This window comes from Miscanthus floridulus, chromosome 12, assembly GCF_019320115.1.
Source record: "Miscanthus floridulus cultivar M001 chromosome 12, ASM1932011v1, whole genome shotgun sequence".
NCBI lineage: Eukaryota > Viridiplantae > Streptophyta > Magnoliopsida > Poales > Poaceae > Miscanthus > Miscanthus floridulus.
Window position 1 is genome coordinate 51,809,285 of NC_089591.1, and position 26,072 is coordinate 51,835,356.

The 26,072-nt window shown below is 46.7% G+C and overlaps 2 protein-coding genes across 2 annotated transcripts; one reads left to right on the plus strand and one right to left on the minus strand.

Moving 5' to 3' along the window:
• Positions 1-237: 237 nt before the first annotated feature.
• On the minus strand, positions 238-1,516 carry LOC136497099 (heavy metal-associated isoprenylated plant protein 16-like). The gene is made up of 3 exons (XM_066492882.1): positions 1,351-1,516; positions 905-983; positions 238-757 (listed from the first exon to the last, which is right to left on the minus strand). Exons 1-3 carry the CDS (start codon positions 1,357-1,359, stop codon positions 432-434), a joined length of 414 nt encoding a protein of 137 aa, XP_066348979.1. The 5' UTR covers positions 1,360-1,516; the 3' UTR covers positions 238-431.
• A 23,908-nt stretch (positions 1,517-25,424) lies between these two features.
• On the plus strand, positions 25,425-25,766 carry LOC136495872 (uncharacterized). Its single transcript, XM_066491673.1, has one exon. It carries the CDS (start codon positions 25,425-25,427, stop codon positions 25,764-25,766), a length of 342 nt encoding a protein of 113 aa, XP_066347770.1.
• The last annotated feature ends 306 nt before the right edge of the window (positions 25,767-26,072 follow it).

The following is a 26,072-nucleotide window of genomic DNA, read 5'->3' on the forward strand; positions in this document are numbered from 1 at the left end:
ATGAAATATGCTTTCATAGTTTACTTCTATGATGTGGTAGATGTCAATGCTTTCGTTTATGAACTTGGTAAAATTTAGAATATTTTAACTTAAAAACAAACTCCGAAATACTTATATATAAAGTACTGATCTAAATTTCATGATCACTGACAATTGCCAGAAGCCAAATCAAACCAGAACCACGTTGTGCACAGCACGATTCACGGAGAGAAGCCGACCGGCCGTGGCAAAAGTTCAGAACCAAAATCACAAACATATTAGTTTGTTCGCTCGTTGGTTTCAGTTAGAGCTTATCAGTCAGTTAACAGTGTTTTTCTCTTACAACAAACCAACACTAATGAGACTTATCAGCTCAGAAACCAACCAGCGAACAAAGCCATTAAACATATACGCCGGGCAAAATCCATCTTAAGCACGTAGCTTCAGTACGTTCACATGATGTGGCAACCTGTTGGCTGTTCCTCGCATAGAAACGTTGGCGTCGGCGGCAGCCCGCGGTAATAACCACCGTAGTACGTCGGCGGGCACGCCCCCCAGAGCTTCTTGAGCTCTTCCTCCTTCTTCTTCTTGGCTTCTTCCTCCTTCTTCTTCTTCTCCTCCTCCTCCTTCTTCTTGTCCTTGACTTCCTCCACCACAACGATGTCGGCGCGGCAGACCTTCTTGCGCAGGCGGTTGATCAGGCAGGGGATGTCGATGCTTTCTCCTACCACCTCCAGCCGGTCCTTGGCTTCGCCGGTGATCGCCACCGAGTTCACTCCTGCATATACATCATACATCGAGGCACGCGGTGGTAACTACTCAGATGCAGAAGCGTGTATTCAGGGATATGTGGACGGATCCCGCACACCGGCCGCACACGACGATCAAGATAATAGCTAGCTTAGCTAGTGTGATGGATGTGTACCGACAGATTTGGATGCCAGCTGCATGGCTTTAGACCGGTTCTTGGTGTTCGGTTCGCCCAGCCTGATCACGGCCTTTTGCTGCAACAACAACGACGTAGCCCAAGTTAGCATCAGTTTCTTTTGGCAGGGCACTCCATTCGTGTAAAAAAAAATATGATTCTAAATTTATTAAACCAAGCTATTTTTAAATTTAACTAAATTTATAAAAAAATAATATTAATTTTATGTGTTCAAATATTTTTACTACAAAATACACTTCATGATTAGTTGAATTATACCTATTTACTGTAGTGTCATAAATGTTAGTATTATGTTATAAATTTGGTCAGATCTAAAATTGTTTGACTTCTTAAAAAATAAGAATTGTATTTTCTTTAACATATATGGGAGCACATGCATGGCGAATCAAAGTAAAGAGCAAAACAGAAGACCTTGGCGCCACTACCTTGGACATCGCGTCGCCTGTCTCCCGCAGCCGATTTACGTGCTCCGAATGATGATGGGAAAGAAAGGAAGAAAGAAACTGTGGCGGTGGCTACGCTGATCGATCGGCTATATATATGTTTTTGCGCTGCTGGTGCAACTACAGAGACCAAGAGCAGCCTACTAATTAAGCCTTGGTTGTGAATGAGCAAAGCTACGTTCTCGGGGCTCGTTCATTTATACACACGCGCGAGCGGGCAAAATGCCAAAATGTGGTGACGGAGAGACGATGACCGAACTGCAAATTAAAAGGCGGCTAATTAATGAGATACTAGTTATAACCGTAGAAGAAAAGGGAGGACCATACGTATATCGGTGTAAGAACGTTCGTGGTACTCCGGTTACCTACGACGAGTCTACCACAACAACGAGCTACTCCGGCGACCCAGGGTCGTACTACGACCGACGGGTACAGAGAACCTGACTAGAGGAGAGACCACGTATCGATCCGAGGAGGCATGAGCCGAGCCAACTGTTGATATAATATGGATTTGGCCTATATAATATTTAATAAATTAAATAAAACTTTATGATACGGTAACATTAAGTATTGTATGGCTTAATACTATACGGAATTTGACTGAACGCTGAATCAGCTTATATGGTTGGAAATTATTCATCTAAATTGAGAAGCTGAGAAAAAGATAAAGGCGTGCCACACGCGTGCGCGCCGCCGCCGCCGCCGGCCAGGCCGTGGGCCGGGCCGAGGCCGTGGTGAGGCAGGCAGGGCCACTTAAATCTACATTATCACGGGAGTTTCGCTCTTTGATGGTGGAGGTGAATTGACTGTGTCAGTTACCGTCTCCTGGGATTCTCCGCTGCCTTCGTCTCCTTCCCCTGTCACAACCATATATCCATAGTCTCGTCAGTTTGGACCCGTAGACCGCAACTACTTCCGAGACAACTACAGATCAGCAGTTTCCTGGCTTCCCCGTCCCATAACTCTGCGCAGACGGAATAGCGGGAGAATAGGTGCCTCCAGAACCCTCATCCGCCTGAGAACCCTGCGCGGGGTGAGCGACGATTAGGTTTTTGAGGAGCGATCCGCGACTGTTCATCCACGTACATCTTCTTCCCGGTGATTGCCTGCGGAACGTCAAGGCGTCTTCTTCCTGATGATCCATTCATGGGACTGCACTGCGAACATCTTCCTGCATCGACTGTGGTCCGCGACTTCGAGCAACGCACTATGTCGACTAGTGCGAATGGAGCCTCCGATGCCCTCGGCATGGGACCCTCCGCTGGGTACAGCCTAATTTCTGTACTTTGTATTTTTACTGTATTCACCAGTATGTCATCTCTGCATGCTGTAGTGTTCATAAAAAATATACACATGCACATATATGTCGTCACAAACCTGCTGATGTTATTTTTCTGGATTAAACTGATAATGAAATTGCCTAAATTCATAACAATCCTAAAAACCTAATCTTAGGAAAAAAAAATTTCAGTGGTTTTGCTGCTGCTTTGAAGCCAAATAATTTTGATGGCAAGAATTTCATGATATGACGTGCCAAGATGGTATTGTGGTTGACTGCGATGAACTGCTTTCACGCTGCACAGGGGAAGCCTGAACAGTTTACTCCTGATGAGGAGAAAAAGTTCTTAGCTGTCAATAACCTGTTTTGAGGCGCCGTGATTAGTGCACTTCATTCCAAGTATAAGAAAAACTACATATCTTACACATCAGGCAAAGAGTTATAGGATGCTCTTGAGGTAAAGTTTGGGGTTTCTGATGCTGGTAGTGAGTTATACCTTATGGAGCAGCTGTATGACTACAAAATGGTTGAAAACCGTTCTATGGTCGAACAGGCTCATGAGATACGGGCGCTAGCAAAGGAAGTAGAACATTTTCCATGTTTATTGCCCGACAAGTTTGTGGCCGGCGGTATAATCGCTAAGCTGCCACCTTCTTGGAGGGATTTTGCTACTTCTCTAAAACACAAGAGACAAGAGTTTAGCGTGGCTGAGCTTATTGGATCTCTTGATGTTGAGGAGAGGGTGAGAGCAAAAGACAACCACGGAAAAGGAGTTGAGTCTTCCGCTGTCAATATGGTGCAGAAGAAAAACTCATTTGCATCTCGTAATAAAAAGAAGAAGAACATGCAAGAGAACAATAATGCAAAGCCTAAACAGACTGCACAGTTTAAGAAGAAAAACAACAAGAAAGGTGGAGGTTGCTTTGTTTGCAAGAGTGATGAGCATTGGGCAAGTGCGTGCCCAGACCTCAAATATAAGCAAGAAAAGAAATCAGCAAACGTGATCATTAGCGAGACTGGAGGGAGAACATCTGGGTATGGTAATTATTTACCCTTTGTTCTTTCAGTTTGTCTTTCACCTGAGTAGTGGATGAACAGCGGTGCTAATATTCATGTGTGTGCTGATGTTTTTTTTGTTTATTTCCTATTAGACCGGTAGGAGTGGAGCTTTGCTGATGGGAAACGGTTCGCATGTGCGTGTTCTTGGTGCTGGTATGGTCGTTCTGAAGTTTATTTTGGGAAAGACGGTACTATTAAAGAACGTGCAGCATGTCCCCTCCATCAAAAAGAACCTTGTTAGCGCTTCTCAGATGTGTCGCGATGGCTTTAAAATTGTGATTGAGTCTAATAAATATATTGTGTCGAGACATGGAACATTTGTTGGAAAAGGTTATGATTGCGGAGGCTTGTTCCGCTTATCTTTGCTTGATGATGTGTGTAATAAAGTGGTGAACAATGTTAATGTTTTGGATGAGTCAAATATATGGCATTCACGACTTTGTCACATTAATTTTTGCTGTCTCACGCGGCTTGCAAATCTGAATTTAATCCCGAAATTTAACTTAGTCAAAGATTCTAAGTGCCAGATGTGTGTGAAATCGAAGCAACCGCGCAAGCCTCACAAGGCTACTGAGACGAGAAACTTGGCACCATTAGAACTTGTTTATTCTGATTTATGCAAAATGAATGGCGAATTGACTAAAGGCGGTAGACGATACTTCATGACATTTATAGACGATTGCACTAGATTTTGTTACGTGTATTTGCTGAAAATAAAAGATAAAGCGTTGCATTATTTTAAGGTCTATAAAGCTGAGGTAGAAAATCAACTTGAGAAGAAAATCAAGCGTTTGCGGTCCGATCGTGGGGGAGAATATTTCTTAAATGAATTTTCTGAGTTTTGCGTGGTGCATGGAATTATTCATGAGAGGACGCCATCATACTCACCACAGTCCAATGGGATTGCAGAGAGAAAGAACCGCACTCTAACTGATTTGGTTAATGCCATGTTGGAGATTGTGGGACTATCTAAGGAATAGTGGGGTGAGGCTATATTAACAGCGTGTCATGTCCTGAATAGAGTGCCCACAAAGAACAATGAAATCACACCATTCGAGGAATGGGAGAAGAAGAGATTAAATATCTCTTACCTGTGAACTTGGGGTTGTTTGGCAAAGATGAATGTGCTAATAAACAAAAAGCAAAAGCTTGAACCAAAGATTGTTGATGGTGTCTTTCTTGGTTATGCTATTCACAATGTGGGTTATATATTTTAATTATAAACTCTAATGTTCCTGAGATGGCTGTTGATACAATCATGGAATCTAGAGACGCTATATTTTTTAAGAATGAGTTTCCCATGAAAAATGCACCTAGCACAACTGATCATGAATTTATAATTCCCCATGAGCATGAAAATTTTATTCTGATAGAACAAATTGAGGAACCCTATGTGCAAAATCCTGAGGAGGATGACACTATAGTCACCAGAAAAAGCAAGAGACAGAGGACTGCAAAGTCTTTTGGTGATGACTATATTGTATACCTTGTGGATGACACACCAACGACCATTAAAGAGGCATATTCCTCTCCTGATGCTGACTTATGGAAGGAAGCAGTACAGAGTGAGATGGATTCTGTTATGTCTAATGGAACTTGGGAAAAAGTTGATTGTCCCTATGGGTGCAAGCCTATAGGTTGTAAATGGGTGTTCAAGAAAAAGCTTAGGCCTGATGGTACTATTGAGAGGTACAAGACAAGGCTTGTGGCCAAGGGTTATACTCAAAAGAAAGGTGAGGATTTCTTTGATACTTATTCACCGGTTGCCCGATTGACCACAATTCAAGTTTTGCTTTCCCTGGCAGCCTCTTATGGTCTTATCGTTCATCAAATGGATGTTAAGATAGCTTTCCTAAACAGAGAGTTGGAGGAGGAGATCTATATGGATCAGCCTGATGGGTTTGTAGCAAATGATCAAAAAGGCAAGGTGTGTAAATTATTAAAGTCATTATACAACCTAAAACAAGCTCCTAAGCAATGGCATGAGAAGTTCGACAGAACTTTAACATCTGCTGGCTTTGTTATGAATGAAGCTGACAAATGTGTATACTATCGGTATGGTGGAGGTGAAGGAGTCATTTTGTGCTTATATGTTGATGACATACTGATCTTTGGATCCAGCCTCAAAGTGATCGAGGAGGTGAAGGAATTTCTATCTAAAAATTTTGAGATAAAAGATTTAGGAGAGGCTGATGTTATACTTAATATCAAGCTTCTAAGAGAAGGTGATGGTGGGATAACTCTGTTACAAACCCACTATGTGGAAAAGATGCTAAGCCGCTTTGGGTTCAGTGACTGTGCACCTGCTCCTACACCTTATGACCCTAGCATGCTATTGAGGAAAAATAGAAGAATAGCAAGGGATCAGTTGAGATATTCCTATATCACTGGTTCGCTCATGTATCTTGCTAGTGCAACAAGGCCTGACATCTTATTTGCTATGTGCAAGCTGAGCCGGTTTGTGTCAAACCTAGGAGATGATCACTAGCGAGCTCTTGAGAGAGTGATGCGCTACCTAAAAGGGACCATGAGCTATGATATTTGTTATACCGGACATCCAAAAGTGCTGGAAGGCTATTGTGATGCCAACTGGATTTCTGATGCTGATGAGCTTTATGCCACAAGTGGATATGTGTTTTCGTTTGGAGGTGGTGCTATTTCCTAGAAGTCTTGCAAGCAGACTATCTTAACGAAGTCTACAATGGAAACAGAACTCACAGCATTAGACACTGCTGGATCTAAGGCTGAGTGGCTTCGTGATCTCTTTATGGATTTACCGGTTGTTGAGAAACCCATACCAGCTATTTCTATAAACTGCAATAACCAGACTGTGATTACAAAGGTTAACAGTTCTAAGGATAACATGAAGTCCACAAGGCATGTTAAGAGACGACTAAAATCTATCAGAAAATTGAGAAACTCCGGAGTAATAGCGTTGGACTATGTCCACACGTCTAACAATCTAGCAGACCAGTTCACTAAGGGTCTATCACGCAATGTGATAGAAACTGTATCGAGAGAGATGGGTTTGAGACCCACTTGAAATTTACTATAGTGGTAACATGTTCTATGTGATCGGAGATCCCGTGAAGTAGGACGGTGAAACAAGCTAGTAGTAAATTGTGAGGAAGTATCATTAGTAAGACTCATTTCTGATGCATATCTTTCCTTTCTGTAAGGCAGACTGGCTTTTGCCTTAATATATTCCAAGTGGCTTGTCAAAGCAAAGATATTGTCCTACAGAATATCTTTTGAGGAATACACCTATATGAGTCAGACTGCTGGTCATAGTCTATGAGATTTGGGTGATCTCTAAATACTCATGAAAGGCACTGAAGTATGACTTATATGCTTCAAATAGAGGGGATGTCCTTTTGCTGCTCAGTATCAGCTAAGGACTTTAGTGACATTCACCTCACACAAAACTGTCAATTCAAGGTTTAGTCCATTGTTCAGTTGTGACTGAGTGAAACTATTGTTCTAGATAGATGTTCAACTTAACGGTCTCTATCAAAACACTGGTATATAAAAGAAATGTGGTTCTGAGACTACTTTGTTACAAACACTAGAGTTTGGTGGGGATTGTTGGATATAATATGGGTTTAGCCCATATAATATTTAATAAATCAAATAAAACTCTATGGTACGTAACATTAAGTGTTGTATGGCTTAATATCATACGAGATTTTGACTGAACGCTGACTCAGCTTATATGGTTGGAAATTATTCATCTAAATTGAGAAGCTGAGAAAAGAATAAAGACGTGCCACACGCGCGCGCGTGCCACTGCCGCCGCCGGCCGGGCCGTGGCCGTGGCTGTGGGCCGTGGCGAGGTAGGCGGGCAGCGAGCGGGCGGGCGTGGCCAGTCTTTTGTCACTTAAATCCATATCACGGGAGTTTCGCTCTTTGATGGTGGAGGCGAATTGACTGCGTCAGTTACCGTCCCTTCCGCTTTCCGTTTTCTAGGATTCTCCGCTGCCTTCGTCTCCTTCCCCTGTCACAGCCATATATCCATAGTCCCGTCAATCTGGACCCGTAGACCACAACCACTCCCGAGACAACCATAGATCAACTGTTTCCTAGCTTCCCCGTCCCGTAACTCTGCGCGCATGGAATAGCAGGGAGAGCAGGTGCCTCCGGAACCCTCGTCCGTCTGAGAACCCTGCACAGGGTGAGCGACGATTAGATTTTTGGGGAGCGATCCGCGACTGCTCGTCCACATACATCTTCCCAGTGATTGCCTGCGGAACGTCAATGCAGTCTTTTTCCTGGTGATCCGTTCGTGGGACTGCACTGCGAACATCTTCCTACATCGACTGTGGTCCGCGACTTCGAGCAACGCACTTTGTCGACTAGTACGAATGGAGCCTCCGATGCCCTCGGCATGGGACCCTCCGCTGGGTACAGTCTAATTTCTGTACTTTGTGTTTTTACTGTATTCACCAGTATGCCATCTCTGCATGCTATAGTGTTCATAAAAAATATACACATGCACATATATGTCGTCACAAACCTACTGATGTTATTTTTCTGAATTAAACTAATAATGAAATTGCCTAAATTCCTAACGTCAACGGTGTGCTTTTGTCTCCATCTTGCTAGACAAAGTTGAGCGCGGCTGTCGCTTCTCTCCGAGGGCAACAGCAACACGGTCGAGCACGGCGACCACGGAGTACATCTTCCCTTCCAAATCGTTGGACCACTACTGCAACTACAAGCCAACGACTGACTTACCTGACGTACAGCCGCGCGCGCAGTTCACATCAAGCACGCGCGATCCGGATAAACGGACAAAGATTTACCGTATTTTCCACATAATGCCGGGAGTTCATCACCAAGCTGAAGGTGCGTAGAACCAGGAATTTGCTTCAATCAAACGTATCAAAACGTCTTACGTCTCATAGACACTGTGCCAGCCAGAGTCTGTAATGGCAGACGGACCTCAACTTCATCACAGACGGGGAATTTGTGCGTGTGTGACGATGCATACAACATAGACGGGCCGGCTATCTACCCGCCTGTGATGACAGCAATCACAGACGGGGTTTTACTGTCTTGTGTTCTCGGTTCTTGCGAGTTTTGTGGGTCCTCTTGCTCACCTTTCCTCTTTACTAGCTTGGCACGTAGTTTACCTTTTGCTTCTCTTCCTTTTTTTTGTGCAAGATCTCATTGCAGTTGGCCGCCGCTGTCATGCTCGCCGGTGCTGCGCCCGCCGCCGCCGCACTCGAGCTCGAGCTCGCGACCGCCACTGCTGCCGCACTCGCCGGTGCCGCGTCCTCCTACGCCGCACCCGCCTGCGCTGCGCCCGCCGGCGCCGCGCTCGAGCTCGTTCTTGCACTCGCCGGTGCCGCACCCGCACCCCCCCCCCCCAGACCGCCTTGTATTATGGCCCGGCAGCCGGTTTTCTTAAACCGTTGAACAGGGTGAGTTTTTCCTCACTGTTGCTGTCCATGTCATTTTGTATACGAGCTGTGTGCTCAAGAATGTGACAAATATCCAGACTGAATCACGAGCTTAGTAGGTGGTTTATTTTGTTGTGCTAAAAGCTCATGTTTTGGTTTAAGTAGTAAGTGCGAACACAAGGTTAATACGTGTCTTTGTGTGTCAAGTTTGTGATGAGTAATTATCGGAGATAATCGGCTTTGGTTGAGTTTGAAGGCTAACCATTGTGTGAGTGTGTGGGGGTATGACTCCAGGTACCAATGGCACAAGACATGGGCCGCACCATCAAGGACGGTCCAGCCCACGACATCAAGACTTGCGGCACACGGTTCTGGTCGGTGTGCACCGCAGGCTTCTCGAAGATATCTTGAAGATATGATTTGCTAGGACTCTTATAAATGTTGTAATCCAAATAGAATACCTGCCATATAACTAACTAGATACTTTTCTTGTAACCTACCCCTCCAGAGTATATAAGGAGGGTCAGAGGTCCCCTACTCAACAGCTACATGGTCATCTAGATTAATACAAACCAATAGAGCATAGGATGTAGGATTTTACGTCATCTTGACAGCTGAACCTGTATAAATCTTATGTCTTTTTTCTTTGTTGCCATCTAATTCCTATCACGCGTACCTCTATCAATCAATCTATCATCATAGACATACCCCTCGGTAGACTACCGACCATATTTCGTCGATAGTGGCGAGCTAGGTAGAGAATGTGCGTGTTGATCCCATAATGAACCAGATAGGATTTTACGATCAAGAGCTCAACCAACCTTAGAATCAGCAACGTCATCGTCATCAATCTTGTGGAGATCCTTGTTGGTCCACGACGACAATCCGTCGCTGCCAACTCGGCGCCTTCAATCATGGTCCGCGGCACATGCTATCCTCTGGGTCCCAGGACTTGGTCAAGACTAGCACCAGAAAGAGGTCGACGACATCATCACGGTTGGCATCAACGTGTACCAGATCCTATCTAAAGCCAAGAAGCAAAATCAGAGCATAAGTCGGTCTCCAGTCCACAATGTCGCCTCCGTCTCCGATGCAGCACCACAGGAATTTTCAAATCGAGGTTTCCCCGTTCAAGGCATTATTCCCTTATTACGAGCAAACAAGAAGCGTATATAGGCCAAGCAAATTATTTAATAATCATATACGTGTGCATACGTACACGACATGCTATACGCCTAAACCGTGCCCAAACACCAGGATGACAAGCAAGCTGAAAAGGAGTCCGTGTAATCTACAGAGCGACGACAGCCAACCACAGAGTAATTAAGGTACGAAGGGCATGCGAAGCTAATTAAAGTAATTAAGGTACGAAGGGCATCTACATGGAAGCCAACCACAGATGACATTGACTTGCATGTATGTACGCATCGTGCACGGAGCCAGATACAACAACTTCGGCAATAGCGAGCCACGAGCGAGCCCCTAAGCGAGCCGTCCGAGGCACCCGAGTCATCAAGCGAGCCTGAACCATAAAGCGAGCCGCCCGAATCGTAAACAAGCCGTGTCGCATCACAATGATGATCGCCGTGAAGAACGACACCGTGACAACCGTGACCGCTGTCATGACGACAAGCTGAAAAGCTCAAGGACCAGGCAATTTCATCGACGCCAACGAGACGTTCCGATTACGCGTACATGGGTGCCGCCCAATCCGCGCTATAGAGTTTGGGCTAGTCAAGGCAAGTGACGCGCTATAGAACCAACTCATATTTAAAATATGAGCAAAACTCAGAATAAACAAAATGTTTATCTACTACTGCTCGGCAAGATACATCATGTACTACTCTTTCTACATTTTTATTTTGCAGGGGCCTGGTTCGGTCAACGAGCTTATTTTTTACGCTTGGGCGCTGGATCACCCGCAAAGGACAAAAGGACCATCGTCTGGGTGGTCACACCACCTAGCATTTGGACTTCTCCACCGATCAACTGGTCGGACCGCTAGGTTCATGGACTTCATCGCTGACTAGTTGGTCGGACTGTTCGGCGCTCACTTTTACTCGGCGCTTGCTTCGCCACCGACCAGTTGGTTGGACTGCTCGGTGCTTGCTTCTTCGCCGACCAGCTGGTCGGGTTGTTCGTCGCTTAGGCTTCACCGTCAGCTACGCTGGGGGCTCACCAGCTAAGCTAGACACTCCTCGGCGTTCGAATTCTTCGTGCAAGCGTCGTCAGCTAAGCTGGGGACTCCTCGGCGTTCGAATTCTTCGTGCAAAAGTTGCCAGCTAAGCTAGGGACTTTCTTGGCGGTCGGATTTTACTACATCTCATCGGTGCGTTATCAAGTTGCTCCATGTTGTTCAGATCAGGGTGCTGATCTTGGACAGCACGTCTGGGGTCTTGATAAGTACATAGCAGATGACGTTAGCAAGCTTTCATTAAAATTCTTTGACCCTGCTATAAGATTCATTCTTTATCTTTCAGCAGGCTCGGGGACTTATTGGCTACACTTCACCTAGTGGTAAATGTAGTGCTTTTTCCTGATTTACCCTCCTTATTCACTAAGTCATGGATGATAATCAACCAACCTCGCAAACAGAGTCTAAGTGGCTACACTTCACCTGAGGTGAAGAATTTTCAAAATTAATCTTGAGCCATTTACATCCTATTAGCGAACCATACTTGGCTAAGTCCGAGGTCTGCTTACCAGTTAAACTGGTTGGTAGCCATTTTCACTGTTCTGCTAGTTAAACTGGTCGGTGTCCATTTTTTCACCGCTCCGGTCACCAGTTAAACTGATCGGCTTCAATTTTCACCGCCCAGGTCATCAGTTAGATTGATCAACTTCATGCTAGACTTCTCGAATTTGATCAAGACGGCATCGCCAAGCGGATACAAGGCGCTCGGGGACTAACTATGGGAGGTACGACTCCGGGTACCCATGACCCAAGACATGGGCCACACCATCAAGGACGGTCCAGCCCATGACATCAAGACTTGCGGCGCACGGCTCTGGTCGGCATGCACCACAAGGCTTCTTGAAGATATGATTTGCTAGGACTCTTATAGATGTTATAATCCAAATAGAATACATGTCATATAACCGACTATGATACTTTTCCTTGTAACCCTAACCCTTCAGAGTATATAAGAAGGGGCAGGGGTCCCCTAGTTGACTAGCTACATGGTCATCCAGATCAATACAAACCAACAGAGCACATGATGTAGGGTTTTACGTCATCTTGACGGCCTAAACCTGTATAAATCATGTTTCTTGTGTCTCTGTTACCATCTAGTTCCTATCAGCGCACCTCTACCAATCAATCTAGAATCGTGGGCATACCCCTCGGTGGACTATCGGCTATATTTTGTCGACAGAGTGCGTGTGCAACATGTCTCTTGGTTGTGTTTGTGTGCAGGTGTGGTGCACAGAGGTGGTCTACGGACATGGAGAAGGTCAAGTAGAGACAGCCCGTGCCGATGAACTAGGAGCGGTGAACGGTGAAGGACAGATATGAGGCTTGGGCTGAGAGACCATGATGGCCGGAAGACTACCTGTGGTGGCTGACACTTGGGGACATCAACAAGCAAGAGCTCATGCGGAGTGGTAGACCGTGTTGGCCAAGTCAATACGGCGGTTGACCAAGTCAAGCGGAGGTGCAAGAGGACTTGGTGATCGGGCGGTCAAGGACGACAGTGACACGTGTTAAGATCGTGGAGGAGGCATAGCTGATATGCTTCTCTAGGTGGTTTGGGCGACCTTAAAACCACCGGTTGGATGGTTTCTCAGGTTTGGGCCTCACCAAAATCTGGTTGGAGTTTTGGCATAAATAGGAGGAGGCGTGTGGCGTCATCGGGAAGCTTGCATCGAGGTGAAGCAGAGTCATGAAGAGGCTTTGAGCATCGGATGCTTGATCTCAAATTGGACCATTTTGCCCCTGGGTTAAGTGATTCAGCTAAAATATCTAAGAACATGCAGGGAATGTGTAATGACTCTATAAATAAGTTAGGAGGCTTCCCAGCCACCCATCTCTATAGTTGTCATTCTTTAGGTTCTCCTACCTCTAGTTCCTAGTTTCTGTTGTTGAGATCCATAGTTTGGCTGACAAATACACCATCTCTGTTTTAGTTTTTCTATAAATCTTTCCTTTGTAAGAACTAGACCTCTTAAAAAATACTAGTAAATTTGAGAGATGCATGGTCATGGTTGATAATCCATACAAATGTTCACAGTTTTCTAAATTGAACAAATAGGAAATGTTCATAGTCCATACAAATGGTATTATAGTCATTTTCTCATAGCAAACAAGGCATTAGCAATTTGATCATGGAAAGTGTTGATGTTTGCATCTTCATCCCCTAAGAACAAATGCATGACACAATCATACAACACACAAAACATGCTAGATAATGAAAGCATTTAGGTCTCTATGCCTGAGTTTGTTGGCCAAAAACCTCATCAATTTCTTCATCTTGTTTTGTATGATGACCAGCACAACCCACCACGCTCGCCAGCTCCAACAACCAATCGTAGAGTTAAGGTCGAATTCTCCAACACCAAGCCCGAAGGAGGAGCCTCTCGGCGTGCTGAAGGTGGGCACGACTGGTGAGGGGGTGGAGGTAGGGAATAGTGATCCTAGGTGCCTTCCTTGTCAATGAACTTGTCATGGTTGTCCATCCTATGGAGGTCTGCTTATAGCGGCGTGGGTGTCGGTGGTGGTCTACTTGCGGTGGCTAGGGTTTGGTGCTCGCTGAAGCTATCATAGCTCGAAAAAAAGAAACATGAGTGGTAGGGAGTTGCAAGCGCAGAGCGGTGGAACGAGCGCGCTGCCGAAAAAAAGTGATGGGCAGTTTGGTAAATATCCAATTTCAGTTGCCATTAGCTCTTCGGCTGGGTTGGAACAACTAATGGGATTAGCTGGTTACCATTAGCTTTTTCTGAGACAAAAGAAGAATTATATTATATTATAGCTGTGTACATCATCATGTTATAAGCACTCTAGAATACACTACATATATCCATAAACTAATTTTCATCTAAATTGTACCTACTAAGGGTCGCGATGGCGGACTAGAGGGGGGTGAATAGTCATTTTTAAAAATAAACGCGTCGGCTATCCGAGATAAATACGGAATTAAAGTTATTGGTCTAGCCAAAACTACACCCCTCTATCTAAGTTCACAAGCACCTTGTAAAGATCCTAAAGAGGCAACAAAGGTGTCAGGCTAGCTAGTGCTCACCTATCTAATTTTAGCTTGCAAGGTCACACAAACCTATGCAACTATTATTTCAAGCAAACCAGAGAGCACCTACACAACTAGTGATGCAAAAGCAGAAAGCCACCTAAGCTCACTAGCAATGCTCAATAAAAAGGCTACACAAGCCAAATTAGAGAGCGTAAATTACTTAGCTACACAAACTAAGCAAAGTGGCTAACAAGGTTACTAAAACTAAATTAGCCACGCAAGGGAGCTACTTCTATGCTACACAAGCAAGAAGGTAACTAGCAAGCTACATAAGCAAACTAATTACAACAGCAACTACACAAGCACAATGTATGAAGTGTAAATACAAGCTTGTGTTGCACGGAATGCAAACCACCGAGAAGATGATGAAGACAATGTTGACACGGTGATTTTCTCTCAAGGTTCACTTGGTTGCCACCAAGCTACGTCCCTGTCATGTCGACCGCTCACTTGGTGGTTCGGCGGCTAATTGGCATCACCCGCCAAGCCCGCACATTCGGGCACCGCAAGAACCCACCCCGAAAGTGAGGGTAAAGTGAGGGTAACTCAATGATACACTCAACTAGAGTTGCTCTTCATGATCCCCATGGGGTGAGCACAATCCCCCTCACAAATCCTCCTCTGGAGCACCATACAATCTTCTCGCGTGCTTCAACAGAGTCACAAGCCACCAAGCCATCTAGGAGGTGGCAACCTCTAAGAGTAACAAGCACCATCGCCTTGCAACTTGATCACCTAGTGCCAAGCGATACAACCTCATGATGCAATCACACTAGAATCGCTCACTCACTCGATCGGATGAACACTATCAAGCACAAGTGAGTTAGAGGGCTCCCAAGCACACCTACACAAGCCACCAAGGCTTAAGGGTGCTTAGTAACCAGCCTAAGCCTGAGCTCCACCTCTATTTATAGCCCCCAAGCCAAATAGAGTTGTTAGAGCAAAGCTACTGGTTTCTACGAGGGCACCGGACATGACGGTGCTTGACATCAGACATGGCGGTGCCCCTCCCAACGGTCGAATTCCAATGGTCGGACAAGGGTGGCGGTGACCACCTAGGCCAACCTCACAAAACCCTTGCCCTTAGGAAAAATAGGGCGGTGACTGGCCCTGATTCCCCCACTCTCTGCCGAAAAGTGGTGGTGGCACCGGACAACACCCGGCGGTGCACCGCCCTCACGATGGCGGTGTACACCATCATTTCTAGTGACCACCCCGACTCATGCTGCACTTGGCCAAGTCCAGGTCGGCGCCTCCCTATGGGTGGCGGTGCCACCGGACATCTAGTGGTGGTGCCCTTAAGGCAACACGCTGCTCTCGGCCTCCTAGCCGGTCACCGCCACAAAGGTGGCGGTGCACCGGACAAGGGGTGGTGGTGCCTCCCAGGCAACAACCCGACCCCAATTTTGCTTCCTCTTCTTCACCAACTTCTTCACCTTTGCAAATGTGTTAACACCACCAAGTGTTCACCAACTTGTGCATGTGTGTTAGCTTTTCACAAACATTTTTCCAAAGGATTAGCACTCTTTTCACCACGCCACTCGATCCTAACATGTATGCAAAGTTAAATCGCTTAAGTGACACTAGATGACTGATATGCAAACAAGTTTGCCCCTCTTGATAGTACGGCCATCTATCCTAAACCCGGTCATCAACTTCTCTACACACCTATGACAAGTGAAATAAAATGTCATAGGTTATACCTTTGCCTTGCGCATTCCATTCCAACTCCTTCGATGTTGATGCAACACATACACCAACATGATCAACAATGATATGATCCACTCCATATCATCACGTGACCATATTGGTTCATCGATCTTGACTTCACTTGCTCTTCACCGTTGCTTCAGTCCATCGGTGTAACACCCTCGGTGTTACACTGTAAATCATTTACTAAAACATATTATGAGCATCACGTTTATGTGTTAATGCATGTGATAAAGTGTGTAGATCAATTTCCGTAACTCAAAATGATCAACAAAAATATGAAACAAAAGTTGATTCAATAGTCATGTTATATCACTTAAGGTTGAAAACCAATTTTTATTAAGCAAAAATGCTATATAACATATATGTGTCACCTTAATAAAGTTTGAAGTGCAAACTTTGTAGATGACAGTGAAATACTTGTGGTAGAAAAATAATGTTACTAGCTACTATTTATAATAGTCTAGAAATGGAACTTGAAACCAAATCCAGCTCAAAAACTTAGAAATTTTCAAGTCTGTCAATAGTTAGACATTGCTATGTTTAGCAATTTATTGTGAGAGATTGGGTTAAGGAGTGGTGTAGTGTTATAGCTTGATTTGGTAGTCTCATGTGCCATCTTGAGCATGGTGAAGATGGTTTAGGTCCTAAAGCAACCGTTTGGTCGTATTGAGCGCTTTAAAATTCATGCACGTACTTGTCTCGGGCTGGTTGGACGCGTGGCCGCGATCACCGCGGTCTGGCGCTTGGCGTCGCGCGTTGGTTGCACGTGCATGTGCTGCCGTACATGGCCGACTAGGGTCGATTCTGGCCTGGTCATGGTTCGGCTGCCGCTGGCCCCGCCACATGGAGCCGCTGCTGCTGTCGCCTGCCCCGTCCCACGCCGCTCAGCCATCGTGTCCACCACTACTGCCTTGCGTCGCGACGCTTCCACTACCATCACATCGTCGTCGCATCCGTGCCTATACGCTATAACCGCTGCACCGCACTGCATCGTTGGCCCGCTTTGATGCCGCGCGCACGTGGCTACTGTCGATGTTGCCATGTCATTTATGACACTATGGCCGCACAGGCCACGCCGGTCAGGGCATGCGCGTGCCTATTTACTAGCGTCTGCATGTGGGTCTCCAAGAACGAGCCGAGCCACCTGTCGTGCCCATTCTCTCTTCTCTCTCTGCTTTCTGCCGCCGTCGTGTCATGTCACGGTGAGCCAGAGAGCGAGCACCTCTCATTAATTCCTCGTGCTCTCGTCTCCACCCTCACGTACGCTCTCTAGCCGACCCCACCCTGCCTTGATTGTGGATAGGCCGAGCTCCAATATTTGGAGCTTTGCCCACCACCGTGCCGTTATGAACCGTCGTCGCCGTGTCGTGGCCATCCTTCACCACGTCACCCTACGCAAATTCCTCTGTACCACTAGCTCGCCTTGGCTCCCTCTCCGCCGTGCGCATGCTAGTGGGAGCACTACCGCCTCCCCGCTGCCACTGATGCCAGTCGTGGCTCGTCGCCATGCTCATCGTGTGCATGTGGCCAACACTACTCAGCTAGTCGCCGGCTGAACCACCACTTTGGCCGGGTTCGTGGTGTGCCCCTGGTGCTTATCCTATATCTCTATCATCCTATTAGTGCCGTGGCTCACCAGAATGTGGTTGTCGTCGTTGCAGGTCACCGCCACCAGGGAGAGCCCGATCTTACTTCACCCCCATTTGTGTAACCACCACCCATCGTCGTGCGTTGGCCCATAGGTGAGCATCGGTCCCCTAGCTAGGTCCGCAATAGTCTTGGGTGACCGGCGTATCGCCTAGTGCCACCACCCGCCGTGCCAGCGAGCGCAGGGCGTCCTAGGGATCTCTCCTGTGCGAAGGTGAAAAGATCTAAGGGTTTCGTTACAAAGTTGTTGTCTATAGAAATAGTACGTGTAGTGTTCACGCTATTGTCTGATAACACGAGGGTGTTTTGCAAGAGTGCCAGCGTGCACGGGCTTCCTCGCCGCGGGCCACCTCGTGTGCATGGGCTGCTGTCACATGGGCCGCACCGCGGGCCGTCGTGTGCTCACGTGGGTCGCGCCCCACGTGGGCTACGTTGGGTCGAAATCAGTTTAGCTTTTTCGTGGAGAATAGAAATAGCTTTTCATCTTAATTCTGAGCTGAACTTTGGTAATTAATATAAAATCATGTAGGTATTCCAAAAATTGTGAAACAAATTTTGTTAGGTTCCTAAAATTGTGCTATATCTGTTACTGTATTTAGTTCATATATGTGCTTGTTTATACTAGGAGCTATCAAATCATTTGAGAGTGCTTAATAGTATTAGGTTAAATATTGTAGGAATTTTTGTGGTAAACTGGTGATAGCTTTAGCTTTGAAAATTTTACAGTAGCTTCGTGGTATTATTATGTGGTCACTATAATTATTGTAGCTTTAGAATAGACTTAACATAAGGGTAGTTAAATGCTCTTTGTTTCAAATATATATTAAATCATTAGTAGAAATAAAGATATATCCTTCATTTGTAAAGCAATGTGTTTGTTAATTGAACCCAACACTTTACTTGATGAAGATGATAGTTAGCTTAGTATCTTAGTCATTAGAGCTAACTTAGTAGCTTGCCATGTGTATTCTTATTTTAAGAGTTGCTGTTGCCGAAATGCTAAGTGTTGCATCATCATCGCATGCATGTAGAGAACGAGTTGGCGGAGATCATGACCATCGGAGATCACGAGTTCGAGGAAATCATTGAGAAGTACGAGGAGAAGATTCTCGTGCCGAAGGAGGTCCTAGAGCCGCCACTGACTGACTAAGCTGACACCCCACCTACCCAAGGCAAGCCCCGGTGCGTAACCCTTATTTTGAATAATCACTGAATATATATATATATATATATATATAAAAGTGATGTGCATTTACGTTATAGGCTTATTGTTGAAACTACATGCATAGATATACCTACCTATGAGTCCTACTAGCTTAGGCCATGTAGTTGCTATGCTTAGGTTTTTCGGTAGCATGAGTAACCTTCTGTAACTCGCAATAGGTGATTATTAATATTACTCTCATGATAAAATGGTGAAAGGAAATGGAGACCGGGTAGGGATATGGTACAGGTATTGGTGGGTGTAAGAGGTTATGTTCTGTGGCCAATGGAGCATAGCTTGGTTACACTAATTTTCCTGTCCATGTCGGTTAAGGACCGGCCGTTGCATTAGATTCTAGTCAGGTCACAAACTTATTATCTTGAGCACATACTTGCTTATGGGGGCAAAAAGGCTTGTTGCTCTCTTGTTGTGGGTTCTAGCTCTTTCTAGACCGACTAATTGGAGGCGGGGATGGTGGAGGTCTAAGCACCATACTGAGTCTAGGACTCAGGTGTGGGGGCTTGGAGTCCAAGTTTGGACAGGGACCTAGACCCCTTGACAGGAGAGTGGTGGGTTGGTCCTGCTTGTGCTTGGGGTACAAGCGGGGCATATGTTTTAGGGTACCCAGCTGGGCTACATTGATTCGCGAATCGCCGTGTGATACAGTACGACTTGTCTACGATCTAGCACCGTAGTAATAGCTAGAAGATGAAAGATGGTGAAATGGATCTGATTGCTCAACTCTTGCTTGAAAGTAGAACAAGTGCTTACATAGAATGGTTAGCTAATGAACTAATCATGACTGCTAATAAAACATCTACATAAGGATTCACTACTAGTGTTGCTTTTCGCAAAAGGAAACCCAGCAAACCATAAAGCTTATCATATCCTTTGGAGTCAGAAAATTATTCCCACTAGTCGGGTAAGTCTTGTGAGTACATTGTGTACTCAGGGTTTATTTACCCCTGTTGCAGGTGCGGCTTGAGGAGTAGCTATTATGTGGAGGATTCTTTAGGTGGGCACAGACGGATCCTTGTATCTTGTCGTTAGATGTTTATTTCAATTCAGCTGTTTAAATTCCACACTCTAAACTTGGTATTGTAATAATGTATTTCTGAGAACTCTTGTTGTATGAAATGAACTAAGTATTGTAAACTCGTTCGTATTATTGGATCCTAGAGAAACAAAATGGATTGTTCGAGTTTTCCCTTAGGGTGTGCTCGATGGAACCGTCCGATATAGCTTGCTTTCGGAGTGCTTAGTGTCTAGTGGAAGACGAGCGCCTCTAAAGGTGTGTTATTTCGGGCGGTTCTGCCACAATCGACGCCAAGTCATCACTCAACTTGCCCTTCACACTTGCAATCGGTCATGTCTTGATCTTCTCCACCTTGATCACATGACTCAATGTCATGTCTCATGTGCAATGAGCTCCTTCATCTCATGTCTGAGCTTTGCAACATCTCTGAGCCTTTTTCACCTCCATGGCATATATTGCTCACACACAAGTAATTTGGGACTAATCACCTGTGTATCTTACATATATTAGTCCACCTAAGGTTGTCACTCAATTACCAAAACCAAACAAAGACCTTTCACCTGCGCTGTGAATAGCTCTAAAACTCAAATCCAAACTTGTATGACGCTTTGTATGGATGACTGCACAAGCAAACACATGGCAAAAGGCCTAAGAACAGATGCCCAACGAACGATGGCCAACATTCCTGCATGTAGACTTGAGGAACTTCTTCTTTCTTATGTCTTCCTTTTTCTTCTTTCTGCCACCGAAGAACTAGGAAGACCGATCTAAAATATATTCTCCCTAGTCCTTTATTATGGCTAGATCTAACCACAACAAAATAGAGAAGAGACCGGAGAAAATTATTCTATGGTGGCGACATCATTTCCACATTGATGCCCATGTTTGGAAAGAAAAATCTCCATGTCATCATGTCGAGGAAGATGTTGACGCCATAGTTGTCACCATCATCTTGAACAAAGCCACCATGGAGAAAACAGATCTAGCCTACCCCCTCACCATCACCGGAGAGGAAGAGGAGGAGGAGATAAATCTCCAATACCAAGAAACTTGGCATGGAGAGACCTAACCCTAAAGACTCGATCTACTAGAAAAAAATATATTAAAAATGATGGATCCCCACTCCCTCTGGCCTCTAGTGAGATGTTGAAGGGGGAATGAAGGGGGGCCAGTGGTGGTGGAGGCAGGGTGAGGGCAGGGGCTGCAGCGCTGTGAGTCACGAGACTCGAGGGCGAGGGCGAGTCATGAAGCGGTATTGCGAGTTCCTAAAGGCCAAACCTTGGGAGTCAGGAAAAGTGACCAGCAGTGGTTACCATTAGCTGTGAGGCCTTCTAGCTGCTAATGGGATGGGTTGTTTATAGGATCCACCACAACAAAAATTAGCCAGCTAAAATTTAGCTGGTGGATCCAAACAGGGCCTTATGAAGACAGTCCAAAGAAACAACCATCATATAAATGGATTTTTAAAGGTAGATATCTTGAGAAGACCTATTAGGGACCAAATACTAGGGTAACCTAGGAGGAGGAGCTAATAACAATCAAACGTTGATGCTTTCGAACAAGCAAGAACATGATTATACCTCTTGCCCAATGACCGAGGGTTAACTCTATCTCGTTTGACCCCCAAAGGTTGGCTCCACCTCGCCCGATGTCTAAGGGCAGACTTCGCCTCGCCCGACCCTCGGGGGCTGGCTCTGCCTCGCCCGATGTTTGGAGGCTGGCTCTGATTCACCCGATGTCTAAGGGTAGACTCTACCTTGCCCAACCCTTGGGGGCTGGCTCCGCCTCGCCCGACGTTGGGAGGCTGGCTCCACTTCGCCCGATGTCTGAGGCCTTGCTCGATGCTCGAGGGCTGGCTCCGCTTCGCTCGATGTCTGGGGGCTGGCTCTGCCTTGCCCGATGTCTAAGGGTAGACTCTATCTCACCAGACCCCTAGGGGCTGGCTCTGCCTCACTCGATGTCTGAGGGTAGACTCCACCTCGCTCGACGTCCAGGGGCTAGCTCTGCCTCGCCCGACATCCGAGGGCAGACTTCGCCTCGCCCAACGACTAAGCACCGCTCCTTCATAACTACATGCGTAGATAAGATGGGGCACTCAAGTCAACCACAATATCGAGGACCATACCCTACATGCCTACAGGAAAGTACCGTTAGAATATGACAAGACAAGCACTTTAAGCCCTTCTAGGCATGTCAGAAGCCCGAACAGTGTTGTGGGCACTGATATTTATCTTACAGTGTTATGGGCACCAACATTTGCCCTCGAGCATAGATCCTAACAAAAGCATATGACAACCACTACGGTTTAGGAGGAAACTTACATCATCTACAATAACAAACATAGGGTCACTGAGCCATTTGCTCCCCGTAGGGTCATGGTTTAGCACCTTGGTCCGTCGCACCACCCACTAGGGTAGGATGGGATGTGACCACTTGTTGAACAAGCCAAAGCATGGCCCTATCAGGATCAGCAAACATGCACCTAGCATGGAGCTGTCCCTAACACCGTCTGTCATGTCAGCAGGGCTCGCTCAGAGGAAAAGAAGACCCGGCATCTTCGAAGGACCTTCTTTGCCTCTGATTTTTCTTCTTTCTTCCATCTGTAATCCCTGCTTCCCCTTGGTCTATAAAAGGGAAGGCAGGGCATCTCACTAAGTTGGGGGGGACTAATCAATAGAACACACCACGCATCACATAACACATAGTTGAGTAGCAACAAAGCTCTTAGCGTCCTTTCAACCTTTCCATGAGAGACTTGAGACCTATCCCTCTCTCGCCCATTTGTAACCCCTACTATGAACCTTCTAGTGCTAATAACACGAGCAACAGCCACAAACTGGACATAGGGACATTCTACCTAAACCAGTATAAACCTTGTGTCTTTTAGCATACCATCCGAGTCTAACGCATAATAATACAAATTTACTCATTGGTGTTTACTCAAAACACCAACAGTTGGCGCACCAGGTAGGGGACCTTTGCGTGTTTCAACAATAACACTAGGCCACAGATGGCTATCCATGATATCAGCTAGGTCCTGGGAGCACATGTGCGCTTCGGGGACCTAGACTTCATCATCATAGTGGGAGGAAGGTTGGCGTTGGCTCACGCCACCATCCAACCGCTCCCTTCCATCGGCCTCAACTTTAGGAGCCTTGAGCACCTAGCTCGGTGTCTCCCTAGGACCCTAGCCATCCAGGGAAGACCCACCCCACCTCACCTTCTCTGACGCCAATGTCATGGCATGGCTCGCCAGAGGGGAACCCCTCTCTTCAAAACACCACATATGAAGCACCCTGACAGTGCTTCCATTTGGTCTCTACAATGCCATGGCGACCATTAGCCACCTTGTGGCTTAACGCATGGTTCCACCTCCCACTGATTGACGAATTCATGGGGGTGATCAAACATGTCATGAAATCCTTCCATGACCTCCTGGCTAAGGAGCCAGAATCACCCACTAGCTCTAACTCCAGCAGGGGTAGCCATCACCCCTCTTGTGAATGCTTCATGACGGGTACCCTAGAGGGACATGTTGAAAGCATCCACAAGGGGGAGGCTACCCCAACAAGTGACCTCGATGATGAAGCCAAGAGGGAGATAGTTGCTCTGCCACACATGCCAGTGGAGTAGCTAAAAGCTCGACACTGAGAGATCGAGGAAGCATGACTCTAGCTCGAGCAGGAATGCACAAAGCTCAATTAGGAGATTGAGCGTCAGTGGAGATGGTGGGCGTGCTCACGCCATGGCCCGCGATGTGAACCAGATGATCATCGCCGATGATGAAGCCCGCCCTCACTTTGCCTGTGCGAGCCAGAACATCGCCGCCATGGTGGCCTTGCTCCATGGCCTTCCAGAGGCCGTGACGCCCGAGGATCATCGAGCCCACCATGAGATTCACACGCTGCTCGAGTGTGCGGCAGCGCAGCAGGCCAAAAGCTCATTGTCTCAGTGATGCGAGCTCGATGCCAGCTAGCGCATGCCCTTAGAGCACCTTGGCAGGGACGCGTCAATCCACTAGGAGCCGCAAGGAAGTAGGCAATGCACCATGGTCTTAGTGCATCAGTGTCTCGGCCACAACCATGACGCATGCAACACCCTCGACGCCCATAGACGTGCCTACGACGACCCGAGAGAGGGAGCCAGACTGTGGCTATCACCCTTATCGTGGTGGATGCTACGACAGCAACGAGGACCGAAGCCTAAACCCTAGCCTACCAGGGCCTTAGGCCTTCGGCTGTCACATCCTCAACGCTGCTTTCCCACTGAGGTACCGACCACCAACCAATATCCTAAAGTACTCTAGGGAAATAAACCCCGGACTATGGCTCGAAGACTATCGACTTGCCTGCCAAGCCGGTGGTGCGCATAATGGCAACTTCATTATCTGCAACCTTCCACTATTCTTGGCTGATTCAGCATGAGCGTGGTTAGAACACCTGCCGTCCAATAGAATCTAGAGTTGGGCTAACCTAAAGGAGATCTTTGTGGGGAACTTCCAAGGCACATACAAGTGCCCTAAGAACCCATGAGACCTCAAGAACTGCTGATAGAAGGCCAGTGAAACCCTTCGTGGGTACATCCAATGCTTCTCCCAGCAGTGTAATGAGCTACCTAACGTCGTCGACGCCGACGTTATCGGAGCTTTCCTATCCAAGACTACCTGTGATTCTCAGGTACATAAGCTAGGACGCAAGGGTCTATGAACCACCAAGGAACTCCTAGACATTGCCACCAGCCATGCCTCTGGAGAAGAAGTGGTCGGAGTGATCTTCGATTGTCTCAATGGCAAGGCAAGGCAGGATGAGGGCACCGGCGAAGGCGCCTCCAATCATTCCGCCAAAAGGAAGAACAAGAAGCAACAGCGCGAGGGCTTGCTCATGGCTGCCACTAACCGCAGGGGTGGTCGAAAGCCCATAGAGGGCACTCCAAACCATTTCAAAAAGTTACTCGAGGGACCATGCCCAAACCATGCCTTCCTGGTTAAGCATTTGTACAAGGACTATAGCCTAATGAGGCGGTTCTTGTCTAGAGGCTCCAATAAAGGGGAGCATAGGAAGGACCTAGACCCCACCACAGATGACATCGAGGGGAAGAATGGAGGCTTTCCAATACCGGATGGGTGCCTCATGATCTTCAAAGGATCGGCAGCCTACAACTCTAAATGCCATCAGAAGGTCACACGCCGCAAGGTCTATACGACCGAACCGGCCACACCTGCCTTTCTCCGATGGTCAGAGTCCGCCATAACCTTGGATCAGACCGACCACCCGAAGAGCGTCCCACATCTAGGGAGATATCCGCTTGTGGTTGACCTGATCATCAGCATAAAGTAGCTCACCAAAATACTGATAAATGGAGGCAGTGGCCTCAACATCATGTATGTCAAAACGCTCGATGAAATGGGCATCGACCGGACACGCGTCCGCCCAACCAGAGCACCTTTCCATGGCATTTGCCCAGAAAGCAGGCCATGCCACTTGGGCAGATTGATCTGCATGTTACCTTCAGGGATCCATCCAATTATAGGATGGAAACCCTCACCTTTGAGGTGGTCGGGTTCCCCGGAACCTACCACGCCATCCTAGGACGTCCATGCTACGCGAAGTTCATGGCCGTCCCCAACTATACCTACTTCAAGCTAAAGATATTAGGCCCCAGTAGGGTCATTACCATTGGCACCTCCTTCCAGCATACCTATGAGTGCGAGGTCGAGTGTTGTGATCATGCCGCAGCAATCGTCGCCTCCGGAGAGCTCGCCGCCATCAAGAAGGAGGTCACCGAAAAAGCGCCTGACCCCAAGAAGTTGACCTAGTCTTTTGAGCCTGTGGAGGCTCCAAAGAGGTCCTTGTAGATCTCAACAGCCTCGATGGCAAGGTGGTGCACATTGGCACCGCACTTTCCTCTAAATAGCAAAACATGCTCATCGACTTCCTCCATGCCAACAAAGACATCTTTGCATGGAAATCCTCGAACATGCCAGGCATCCTGAGGGAATTCACTGAGCACACCTTGAAGATCCATTCAGGCTCCAAGCTAGTAAAGCAGCACCTACATTGCTTCGATGAGGGGAAACACAGGACCATCGATGAAGAGATCACAAAGCTTTTATGGCCGGATT

Coding starts and splice junctions, on each gene's coding strand:
- LOC136497099 (XM_066492882.1), bottom strand. Junction 758..904: donor GCTGGCATCCAAATCTGTCG/GTACACATCCAT, acceptor ATGTATATGCAG/GAGTGAACTCGGTGGCGATC.
- LOC136495872 (XM_066491673.1), top strand. CDS start 25,425: ATGCCACTTGGGCAGATTGATCTGCATGTTACCTTCAGGGATCCATCC.